This window comes from Schistocerca serialis, chromosome 10 (genome assembly GCF_023864345.2).
Source record: "Schistocerca serialis cubense isolate TAMUIC-IGC-003099 chromosome 10, iqSchSeri2.2, whole genome shotgun sequence".
NCBI lineage: Eukaryota > Metazoa > Arthropoda > Insecta > Orthoptera > Acrididae > Schistocerca > Schistocerca serialis.
In genome coordinates, this window is record NC_064647.1 from 35,411,415 (window position 1) to 35,424,277 (window position 12,863).

At 38.8% G+C, this 12,863-nt stretch overlaps 1 protein-coding gene across 1 annotated transcript in view; it reads right to left on the reverse strand.

Annotated features, from left to right (window-relative positions):
* LOC126424853 (mitochondrial import inner membrane translocase subunit TIM44) overlaps window positions 1-12,626 on the reverse strand; it is a 57,939-nt gene extending 45,313 nt beyond the window's left edge. Inside the window, 5 exon segments of the mRNA XM_050087665.1 lie at window positions 6,578-6,857; window positions 11,747-11,880; window positions 11,974-12,134; window positions 12,223-12,333; window positions 12,571-12,626. Coding sequence (XP_049943622.1) covers window positions 6,578-6,857; window positions 11,747-11,880; window positions 11,974-12,134; window positions 12,223-12,333; window positions 12,571-12,579 — 695 coding nt within the window. The 5' untranslated portion in view covers window positions 12,580-12,626.
* Between the last annotated feature and the right edge of the window lie 237 nt (window positions 12,627-12,863).

Consider the following 12,863-nt stretch of genomic DNA (forward strand, 5'->3'; position numbering starts at 1 on the left):
ATAAATCGTGATCAAGACTGTTTTTAATAGTAATTATTTACAAGACATTGATCACTGCTGTTCCCATAATGCATTCAAAAGTAACTTAGTTTTATTTTCATGACTCAACAGCTGAACTGATCCTGATGGTATTTGGCATGGAGATAGTCTGAAACCTGACTAAGACCCTAGACTACTTCACGAAGTTGTATCTTTTTGAGTATTACTAACATTTTAAATATGGTATACGTGAGTGGCATGCAGACGACACTCGCAAGCTGGTCAGAGAATCTTAGTGTATACAGATTATTCTGTGACAGTGCAAATTCCATATCATTGTGCAACTGGTTCATGATATTGGGTTCCTACACTACCTGACGCAGCTGGAGAATTTTGGTGGAGATACAACCGTAAAATCGGGCGGTCAGCTCGAAAACCACATTTACAACAGTTACTATAAGTCCTGCAAACTTAAGTCACATTTCGCCTGTAGTTCTAAGAGTGCTGTACGGCAGAGAGGGGGATGGATAAAAAATGTGGGAATGTGGGCACTATAAATCATTATAATGGAATGGAGAAACGGTTGGTATGTGTTGCCCTTGTGGCAAACTCTCACTTTCAGTACTATGTGAGCCAGAGAAAACACTAAAAATTCTACTTCTGCATGAATGTAATGAATTGAGGCATTTTAACTATAATTATAAAATATAATGTATGCATTCAGATAAATAATGGCAGTGCATACATTTTTATACATATATTTCTACACCGCTATTTATACAGACATACTGTAAAATTACTCACTTGCTTACTGACTCACCATCACACATCATAACAAAACTACTAATATGTGAGCAAAGCAGCAGTTAGTTTATTGTATTTATTACACTGTTCATCAGCCTGACCATGTCAAATTTCACTGGTGGTCTTAGCAAGGTGACAAATTTGTTGCGCCCTGTGTAGTCAAGATGGACTTGTTACATGAACAAGGCATCTAGGATGCAGAATCACATGGTATTTCAAGGGTACTACACCATGTGAAAAATATCTACATTTTAAATTTTCCACACAGAGGTGCTGCGAAAGAAGCTGGAATTGTGATGTGTGACAGGACACACAAATTAAGGTAAATGCATTGGAAGAAGACAGTCGCTTCCACCTCCAGCATCTTTTAACCAATGAGGTTAAGTGCTCTCAACACCTAGAAATGATATGTTGTGCTTGTGGAGCACACAAATGAATAGGTCATATTTGTATACCATGTACTTTGTTGCTGAGAGGGCAGCCCATAGTGTGGCAGAAGACCTGCACTCTATTTTGTGCAACAAAATATTGTGAAGTACCTTTCACATTTCCACACAAAACCGTATTTCATGCAAACTGTAGGGGGAGTATCTTTAAATTCTGTAATATGCTGATGTTTGCTTCCATGTTTGAAACATTTTCCATTTTGGAGAGCTTCATACATTTTACACAACATTTTTTACCACCATTTGTGTGGATGCACTATTTTTTTACTGAGTATTAATATTTTTCACACATATTACTTTTCAATTTATTTACTTTTGTCGTGTGGTCATTTAGCCTACATACGTATTTATGATCTTGAGTGCACATTAGTGCATGCTGACACAATAACAACAGCAAATATACTGCCACTGATAGCGCAGATGCTGACTGGCACATACACACAACAAAAAGACTGTCGGAAAGTGAGCTTTTGGCCAACAAGGCCTTTCTCAAAAATAGACCACACACACACACACACACACACACACACACACACACACAGTCTCTGGCAGCTGAAGCAAGAGACGGTGGTCATGTGTGCGTAAATTGTGTTTGTGTTTGTATGTGGACCATTTTCGACAAAGGCCTTCTTGACCGAAAGCTCACTTTCTAACAGTCTTTTTGTTGGGCCTATCTGTGACTCAGCATCTTCACTATATGATGAGTAGCACCTATCCTTTTCATAATATTGTTACACTCGATCATGGAATTTCCATTGTTCCAAAAAACAGTATTTTTTTATGAATTAAAGATGTCCTATAATGAATGACATTACACAGACATACGAGGGTGGTTTAAAAAGTTCTTGGAATGGAATAGAAAAAAAAGTACTTACATCACTGAAACTTTTTTTATTTTTCAATGTAGTCTCCTTTTAGATTAATATACTCGGTCCAACAATGTTCCAGTGCCTTGATCCCATCTCAAAAATGAGTTTCCTGCAAGTCTGAAAAATAGTTGTCAACTCCGGCTATCAATTCTTCGTCTGAAGTGAATCTTGGTCCACCAAGAAAAATTTTCAGTTTTGGGAAGAGATGGAAGTCTGACGGAGCCATATCAGGTGAATAAGGTGGGTGTGGCAACAATTCATACCTTAGTTCACATAATTTTGCCATGGCGACAGCACGTTTTTGATCCAGCGTCAAGAGTTGTGGCACCCTTCTTGCAGATAATTTTTTTCCATTTCTAATTCTTCAGGTAAAATGTGATATACCCTTTCAGATGACATCTGGCAAGCACAAGCAATTTCACACACTTTCAATCGGCAATCCTCCATGACCATTTTGTGCACTTTTGCAATGATTTCTGGAGTAGTGACACATCTTGGCCAACTTCTGTGTGGATCATCATCCAAACTCTCCCGACCAAATTTCAATTCATTTGTCCACTTGGCAGCAGTTGAATATGAAGGAGCAGAGTCCCCAGTGTATTCTGGAAATCTGCATGAATGTCCTTTGCTTTCATACCTTTCTTTACGAAGTACTTAAACACTGCTCGAATCTGAATTTTTCCATCTTCACAAATTACTATGCGGGAACAACAACAGCGCCACATCACCGCCACAGCTCTCTTCCAAGAGCACTGGTGTGGCACGTGTTTATGGGTAACAGTCCAATAAATATCACATGAACAACTTGTTGCACTAGTGCTGACCTCTCGTGGTGATACCGAGAACTTTCCAAACCACCCTTGTACAAATACAGCTTTTAAAGCTCAAAATATTGAGTTGCAAAATTTTGAAGATCACCAATAATAAAATCCCGAGTATATTCATGCACTCAACTTTCACTACAATATCCTGAAACTCATAGTCATTTTTTAGTTTCCATGTAGCTATGAAGTCTAATCACGTATTTCAAAACGGTTTTCCGTTAACATAGATGGAGAAGCTGGATGAAGCACAGTGGATTACCACTGGCAAGCACTTATCACTCAACCGATGAACAATCGTCACTTTCAGTTTCTATGAAGTAACATCACATTCTTCTTCGCTTTCTGAGCTGTGAAACTCAATTTCAAACTCAGGATCATTACAGCCACCCTTTTTCCGAAGCACTGCCTAAACCACAATACAGGTGAGAGAGTCTCAAAGTGTGAGTTTTGTTGTTGAGTATCTAAAGCTGCACATAGTGAAGACGATATCTAGTGGCATCCACCTCAACCAAAATGCGACAGCAAGGCTACAGATGTACAGTAGACCTTCACTTAACAATCATTTCCCATGATGCGCAATTCGCACAACGAGCAAAACAAATTGTAAAAAAATGACTTGCTTACGGAGTGATGTTTCACACAGCGAGTGATGACGATTTAGTGTGTCATCACCAGGCATTCTGTGTAGCAGGGAAAACGTTCAACAATATGAACACCTTTCACTGTTGGCAGCAGCATATGAACAATGTCTTTAGTATGTACAGCAGTCTGGGTTTAGCACTCTTTCTGCTACCATCTTAGTGCAACTTGTAATCACAAGTTTTGCTAAACTTTTGTTCAAACAGCGTTTTTATGTGCGCAAATTTTAATTGCCTTTGTAGAAATATCCCCAAAGATAAAGCCGCAAGAAGGCGACCGTAAGAGAAAGAAAATGACTTTAGAAATGAAAGGTAAAATCACTGAAAAACATGAAAGTGGTGTGAGCATTGCTGATTTAGCATACACATACAATCATCTGCATCAACTATTTGCACTATCCTCAAGAACAAGGACAAGATTAAGAAGATAATGCTTCAAAAGGAGTGACGAGAGTATCTAAACAACGGTTTCTAGTTCTGCACAATGTTGAAAGGTTGATCCTTATATGAAAAAATGAAAAACAATTGCAAGGCGAACAGTATTAATGAGAACATCGTTTATGAGAAGGTGAGAATGATTTTCGCTGACCTCGCTGAGGCGACGCCAGGATCATAAGTGGGCAAAGAGGTGTTTAAGGGAGGCCATGGATTGTTCGAGAATTTAAGAGGAGGACCAGCATCCACAGCATTGTGAGGCACAGTGAAGCAGCCAGCTCCAACACGAAGGCAGCCGAGAACTTCATCAGCAACTTCAAGATGCTCGTATATTCTGAGGGTTATCTGCCGCAACAGGTTTTTAATTGTGACAAAGTGGGTCTGTTATGGAAAAAGATGTTAAAGCATACCTTCACAACAGCAGAGGAGAATGCATTGCTTGGCCACAAGCCATTCAAAGACTGTCTCACACTGCTATTCTGTACCAGTTCAAGTGGCGATTTGAAAATTAAACCGTCGATTGTTTACCATTCGGAAATTCCACGAGCCTTCAATTAGTGTTAAGTCCAGGTTAAATGTGATGTGGAGATTCAACAACAAAGCTTGAGTGACATGATCTTTTTCGTGATTGGCTCAATCAATTGTTTAGTCCTTCAGTGAAAAAATATTAGCTTCAGACAAATCTGCCACTCCATGTCTTGCTTGTTATGACAACACTCCTGCCCAATCTTCAGGCCTACTAGACCACCTCCTCGAAGAATTTCAATTCATCAAGATAAAATTTCTGCCTCCCAAAACCATTCCGTTACTCCAGCCTATGGACTAGCAGATTATTTCTAAATGGTTCAAATGGCTCTGAGCACTATGGGACTCAACTGCTGTGGTCATAAGTCCCCTAGAACTTAGAACTACTTAAACCTAACTAACCTAAGGACATCACACACATCCATGCCCGAGGCAGGATTCGAACCTGCGACCGTAGCGGTCGTGCGGTTCCAGACTGCAGCGCCTTTAACCGCTCGGCCACTCCGGCCGGCAGATTATTTCTAACTTTAAGAAGCTCTAAACTAACGATTCTTCAAGCTTTGCTTTGAGTTGACTGAAGCTATCACTCTCACTTTCAGAGAGTTTTGGAAATACCACTTCAACATCATTGTCTGCATCAAAAAAGGCATGGGACAGGAGTTACCGAGAAAACTCTCACTTGTGCGTGGAAGACACTTTGGCTAGAGTGTGTTGTCGAATGTGACTCTGAGGTATTTGAGTCAGTACCTGTGGAGCCTCTAGTCAACAAGACTGTGTCTTTCACTAAGAGCATGGCACTAGAAATGGATAACAATGATATCAATGAGCTTGTGGAAGATCACAGCCAAGAAATGACGACCGAAGAGTGTGTTACACAGCAGGAAATTGTGGAGAGGGTTTCTTTGGAAGAGGATGAGGAGGAGGAGGAGGAGGAGGAGGAGGAGGAGGAGGAGGAGGCAGTGGCAGTGGCAGTAACAGCAAACCAGCAATTTTCTGGCACAGTAAGATAAATGCTGAAAGCATGGAGATCGATTGCATTGTACATTGAAAACCATCACTCCAATAAAGCATGCTACAAATTTATCTGCGCATTTTTGTCAAATGTTGAAGTGTCGGCAGAAACAAATTACAATAGATAGCTTCCTAGTAAAACGAATTACTTACGTATTATGAATAACAAAGTACATAATACTACATGTATAATTTTCTTTGACTAAATGGCATAAATAAGGTAAACTTTTTGTACTTTTTCTAAATGGAACGCATTATCGTATTTTACATTAATTTATACAGGATAAATTGTTTCGCTTAACGAGTGTTTCTCACAATGAGTAAGATTCTGGAATGAATTATGCGAGGTTCCACTGCAGAACCAAATGCGCTCTAGTGGCCAAACTCTTGACTATCAATGTTGAAAAGGATATAAGCGGCGTTTTATTTTTTCAAAGGTCTGTTCTGAAGTTGAGTGTACTCGGGAATTCGAGCTTCTGTCAAAATAATAAAAATGAGAGAACTCAGGGATTTAAGTTGAGGGATTAATATATCTCATGATATTTCAACTGGGCACCTGCCAGTCATCTTCAGGTGAGCCATCGAAGACTGATTAAGGCCTTGATGGCTCACCTGATGAAGACTGGCAGGTGCCCAGTTGAAATACTGTAGTATGTAATAAACAACGACCAGCTGCAAGTCTGGAATTTGTTTGAACAAGAATTTGTTGTTGCATGCACTCAATAGTGATACGATTTCAAACAAGCCAAGCACATTTTGATATTCAGCACGAGTCTCAAATGTAGCATTTCACATAAAGTTAGGTTCATAACTAACATTTCCCAGAACATTCCTTGAGATGGAGACTGCACATACTATTCAGTTAAATTTGTAGACGGTACAGAAAAATGAACAATACTCTAAAGGAAAACCGTGTCAGGTCATACCTCTACATTTGATAGCAAGGTTGTGAATGAGGTATCAAATGGTTTAAGTTTTAGCACCATCATTCACATTTAAAGCAATTTCAAAGCCACTGTTTAATATCTGTTTTTTCTCCAAATTACCTTGAATCTTTGTGCAATTCGATTCCAGTAGACTCTGTATCAGGTGCAATGTCCTTGGCAGCATCACGAGCAGCAGCAGCAAACTCTACACGCTTTCGCAAGCGCTCCGGAGGACGGTACAAGTTTGCTCGCACCCCAGATTCTTCAATTTCCTTCTTGATAGTTGATGCTCCCTGAGTGACAGCACGGAATGCACCTGACTGACTCAGTGCTGCCCCTTTCTCCTGAACTGCTTCTGCTGCATCCCGTGCTGATTTGCCGAGCTCTTCACCAATTTGACCTGCCACAAAAGACGTTCACAATATTAATGCATCATCCTCATCAATTAATAGACGAAGTCTAATGAAGAAGTAAGTATATTTCACTATGAGGGAACTGCATATCAGAACCCAATGGAGGAATGTTGTGAAACTCATATTAATACAACAGAAAGACGGTATTAGTACGAAAATCCTTCTACTGCCTACTGTAGCACCCAGTTGTGCATAAATTCAAATTCCCCTGAACTTTTTCCTATGTACACAATGCAGAAAGACAATAGTTACAAAGGTGTTGCTGGTGAATCTTCCAAGAAGTATGGTTGTATTCTAAGACACTTTCAATCCCGACTTTTCATCCAGAGCTGTGTAGGACATCTTCAGAAACGATTCTGGCTTCAGTGAGTCTTGCCGACTGATGGGCTGGATGCCAGAGATTTTCATAAGTATCGTGATAATGAGGTGTGAGAGAAGTTTTCAGATGATCAGCATCAAGAATCCTTATCAACCACAGAACCTGACAATCAAACTATCATCTATGAAGATAAAACTTGTCTACTAGATTCTGTAGAGCTACTGTTAATATGTCAATAAGAACCACACCTTTTCTGTTAAAATTTTACTCATGGCAACAATTCAATAGCAAAGTTTTATCCTCCGAGAGGATTTTTCTCCATACGCCTTCCAAGTGGTTTGATGAAGCATGTCACTTTTTCCTCCCCTGTGCTAATTTCTTCATCTGAGAGGAGCACTTATACTTAATTTTCTAGATAATTTGTTTTGTGTTTTATGAGGTCTGTAAAATTGGATGACTTTGCTAGTAGCAGTAGGCATTAAATTTTCAGCTGAAATTTCCCTGATTAAAGCTGTCCCCTATACAAAGTGAATATAGCCCAAAGGAAATAATGTTATGCACTCTAACTCCTCTCATAACTAACTCCTCCATAACACATATATGTAGTGCAACAGAAAATCTTCTGATATCTGCAATGGCGTACTATTGACTATTGTGACCCAGTAATGTAATGTTATCACAGAGCACAATAGTGAGATTACAAAACAGTTGATGCCCTGAATCTCTTGAGGCAAACTTACCTTCTGTGATCTGAAATAGTTGCTAAGGTAAAGGAACTCTTTGTTCAGCCTAGCAATTAGTACAACATCAAAACAGACTATATCATCAAACTAATAAGTGACCTGACATAAGAATATAGCATTAGTTATTCTTATGTCAGGCATTAGTGTAAAGCAGAAATTTTTCAATTCATGCCGTGATTGATTTTATTTTTTCTCAATGAAAGACAGAAATCCACTATATATAATGAGATGAGAAATGTAATTATAACTTCTTCAGCTGTTGAGATGGTTGACCCTCACGCTCATTGCCATAACCATCAAAGAGCAGTTTAATTGTAATTGTAGGAAGTCTTACTATTCTAAAGCTAACCATGTCTCCGCAATATCCTTTCTTACAGGAGTGCTAGTTCTACAAGGTTCGCAGGAGAGCTTTTGTGAAGTTTGGAAAGTAGGAGACGAGGTACTGGTGGAATTAAAGCTGTGAGGACAGGGAGGGAGTCGTGCTTGCGTAGCTCAGATGGTAGAGCACTTGCCCGCGAAAGGCAAAGGTCCCAAGTTTGAGTCTTGCTCCAGCACACAGTTTTAATCTACCAGGAAGTTTCATATCAGCGCACACTACGCTGCAGAGTGCAAATCTCATTCTGGACTTCATTTGCATGTTGTTGTGGTCTTCAGTCCAAAGGCTGGTTTGATGCAGCTCTCCATGCTACTCTAGCCTGTGCAAGTCTCTTCACCTCTGAGTAAATACTGCAACTTACATCCTTCTGAATCTGCTTAGTGTATTCATCTCCTGGACTCCCTCTATGATTTTTACACTCCATGCTTCCTTCCAATACTAAATTGGTCATACCTTGATGCCTCACAGCATGTCCTACCAACAGATTCCTCCTCCTAGTCAACTTGTGCCACAAATTCCTCTTCTCCCCAGCTCCGTTCAGTACCTACTCATTAATTACGTGATCTACCCATCTAATATTAAGCATTCTTCTGTAGCACAAAATTTTAAAAGCAGCTATTCTCTTCTTGTCTAGACTGTTTATCAACTGTGGCTAAACCCCATCAAATACTTTCTGAAAAGATTTCCTGTTACTTAAATCTATACTTGATGTTAACAAATTTCTCTTCTTGAGAAACGCTTTCCTTGCCACTGCTGGTCTACATTTTACATCCTCTCTACTTTGACCATCATCAGTTATTTTGCTGCCCAAACAGTAAAATTCTTGTACTCATTTAAGTCTCTCATTTCCTAACCTAATTCTCTCAGCACCACCTGATTTAATTCGACTACATTCCATTATCCTCATTTGGTTTTGTTGATGTTTATCTTATATCTTGCTTTCAAGACACTGTCCACTCCATTCAACTGTTCTTCCACGTCCTTCGTTGTCTCTGACAGAATTACAATGTCATCAGCAAACCACATGGTTTTTACTTCTTCTCGAAGGATTTTAATTCCTACTCCAAATTTTTCTTTTGTTTCCTTTACTGCTTGCTCAATATACAGATTAAAGAACATGGGGGATATGCTACATCCCTGTCTCACTCCCTTCTCAACTACTGCTTCCCTTTCATGCCCCTCGACTCTCATATCTGTCATATGATTTCTGTACAAATTGTAAATAGCTTTTCGCTCGCTGTATTTTACCCCTGCCACCTTCGGAATTTGAAAGAGAGTATTCCAGTCAACACTGTCAAAAGCTTTCTCTAAGTTTACAAATGCTAGAAACATAGGTTTGCCTTTCCTTAATCTACCTTCTAAGGTAAATCATATGGTCATCAGTATTGCCTCACGTGTTCCTACATTTCTACAGAATCCAAACCCATCTTCCCCGCAGTAATTTTCACACTTGTCAGCACCTACTTTCTTTGTTATATTCTTCTTGAAGTCTGAGGGTATTTCACCTGTCTCACACATCTTGCCCACCAGATGGAAGAGTCTGGTCACAGCTGGCTCTCCCAAGTCTATCAGATTTGTAACAAAAAGTTGTCTACTTCCAGGGCGTTGTTTCTGTTAATGTCTTTCAGTTCTCTGTCACATCGTTCATGCAGTATCATATCTCCCATCTAATTTTCATCTACGTCTTCTTCCATTTTCATATTGCCCTTTAGTACATGGCACTTGCATAGACCCTCTATATACTCCTTTCACCTTTCAGCCTTCTCTTCTTTACTTAGGACTGGTTTACCATCTGAGCTCTTGATATTCATACAGGTGGTTCTCTTTTCTCCAAAGGTCTCTCTAATTTCCTGTTGGCATCACCTATCTTACCCCTAATGATATATATCCTTACATTTATCTTCTCACCATTCCCGCTTAGCCGTTTTGCACTTCCTCTCGATCTCATTTTTGAGACGTTTGTATTTCTTTTCACATGCTTCATTTACGGCTTTTTTTATATTTTCTCCTTTCATCAGTTAAATTCAATATCTCTTGCGTTATCCAAGGACTTCTACTAGCCCTTCTCTTTTACCTTCTTGATCCTCTGCTACCTTCACTATTTCATTTCTCAAAGCTACCTATTCTTGATCACCTGTATTTCTTTCCCCTGTTCTTGTCGATCTTTCCCTAATGCTCCCTCTGAAACCCTCTTCATTTACATAGATTCATAAAATATTTCAATTTTCCTTCGAATCACTACTTAAGTGTTTCTTAATTAACCTGATTACTTTCAAGCAAATTAATTTTTTAAGCAAAACTAATTTTCACACTGAATACTTTGATACCCTATTAGTCCATTTCCCATTCTGTCTTTGGCTACAAAAATTTTGACAAAAGCCCATTGTGTAATTCAAAAGGCATCATTTGTTTTGTTACACTCATACTTTTGACCAAAAGTGAGGACTGAAAAAGCAGCACCTGACCTTGAACTCCTACAGAAGTTTTCAAATATATAAGTAATGGGAAAAGGCAAATGATTTGCTTATATTATAAAACTTATCAAAATGGAGAACGGCCTAAGGATTACAATGAAAATTGTGTTGCTGGCTCTAAAGGAAAACAATGCAAAGAAATGCTGCAAGTACATAACCATTACATTGATAGCTCATTTGTCTTAAATTTCATGCCAACTGCCAGATGCCCACTTCATTTGTACCTTAATGATGAGATATCAGCAGTGTGCAAACATAAAGGGAACAGAACATTTACAGTACATCTTTTCCATCTATGTTAGTTTTTGAAATGTATTTATGTTGACAGACTGATATGTAGAATAGCTTGAGGTTTATGTTAAGTTAAAAGATGGCAGTTCGCTTGTGAGTTGGTATATTAGTAACAATGCTTTAGTTAATCCTAAATTTCTCTGGAGCTGTATAGAGTACTTGCTGAACTTAGTAAAAGATAAAAAGGACACGGGACACAGTTGGATTGTTAAAGGTTATGTGGTAATACACACATTGAGAATAACAAAGATGAGTGCATAACATTTGACAATTCACTGCAGCAACAGATAAAGAGCAAAATATATAAATCATATGGACATCCCACAGGAGACTGGTCAATGAAGTGACTAGGTGTTGAGCATGTACAACAATAAACAAAAATTTATGAGAAATTAGAAGTGACTAGCGTGAGGCACAAAGATGTAGCAGTGAATTCAAGTTAAAACATTTTGCAATTTCATGCAGATTCATTTACTATCCACCTACCACAACTTAAAAACCATACTGTAATGCACTGAGAACCATGATAGGAAATATTTACCTTAGATAGAAGTATCAAGTCACAAGGCTAAATAAGTAAATCTGGAAAAACAATCTGTACCACGAGGCAAAATAATCTGACTAAAAGACAGAAAATTTGGTATAGCCAAACATTCATTATATTAACACTCACCAGCTTTCTTGGCTATTTCAGATTTTCCAGCCTCCTCTAGTGCTTCTTGCATTTTCTCCTTAATTGTGCCAAACTTCTCCTTTATTACTTCAGTGCTCCTTGAAGCTTCAGATTCCACTGTTTGGAACTTCTGCCTTCACAAGTTATTTCATAGGTATATTAGTCTCATCATCCAACACATATGCTTAATTTATCATTGTGGATTATATCAAAAATAACACTCTTACCTTGCTTTCTGTAATGCTTCCGATTGCTCCAATTTTTCTGCCTCTTCTCTAAATTTCTTTAAACTTTCTTTCATCTCTTTATTCTTTGCCATTTCCTGTTTGATGTTTTCAATAAACTGAGAGAAGAAGTTTGGTTTCCTCTGCGAGGAATATAATCTAACCTGGAATACATTATACAAAAAAAAACATAAAATGTTGAAACCAGTGGATCAGCAATACAAAATTCATGCACAGCATCTTCCTACTCACAGGTACCGTCCCATTTTGAGTAGCTGCAGCAGTGTGTCGTACAATTTCTGTTTTCGGTGTGCGATTAATGCAACAGCGAACCACCCCAGGTTTCAATATTTTACTCTGCAGCTGAAAAGGCGAAGTTATTTAGTAATTATCAGGGATAAATATTACATCGTTGCCGTGGCTCGTACATACACATAACCCCTAACTCGGTTCATTTAACGCTCTCTATTGTCCAAAAATCACTAAGATCACATTTATAAACAATTACTTCCAAAAAGTACATTTTTACATCTCACGTGGCGTTATTACCATCGCATGCATCAATTCATACAGTACAAGAGTTCACCAGGTAGGACGTACCCCACTCATTTCTTCCGATACTCTGCAGCAACAAGAACAGCTGAATGACTGAGAGCACGCTGCTTGATGTTGCTTGCATAAAGTTTTAAATATTGTCAACAATCAAGCAGTTGTTCACGCTAGGAAATCGCGCGTAAATTTTGTGTTAGTGAACAGCAAGTGACACGATGTTATCAAGCTTTTGAAAAATCTGAAGCTAAATGCAGTATGACTACCCGCGTACTTGGTGTTGGAGTCGGACTGTTTATCGTAATCGCTATTTGGTTGACGGCAGTCGTCTTGTGTATTGTAGC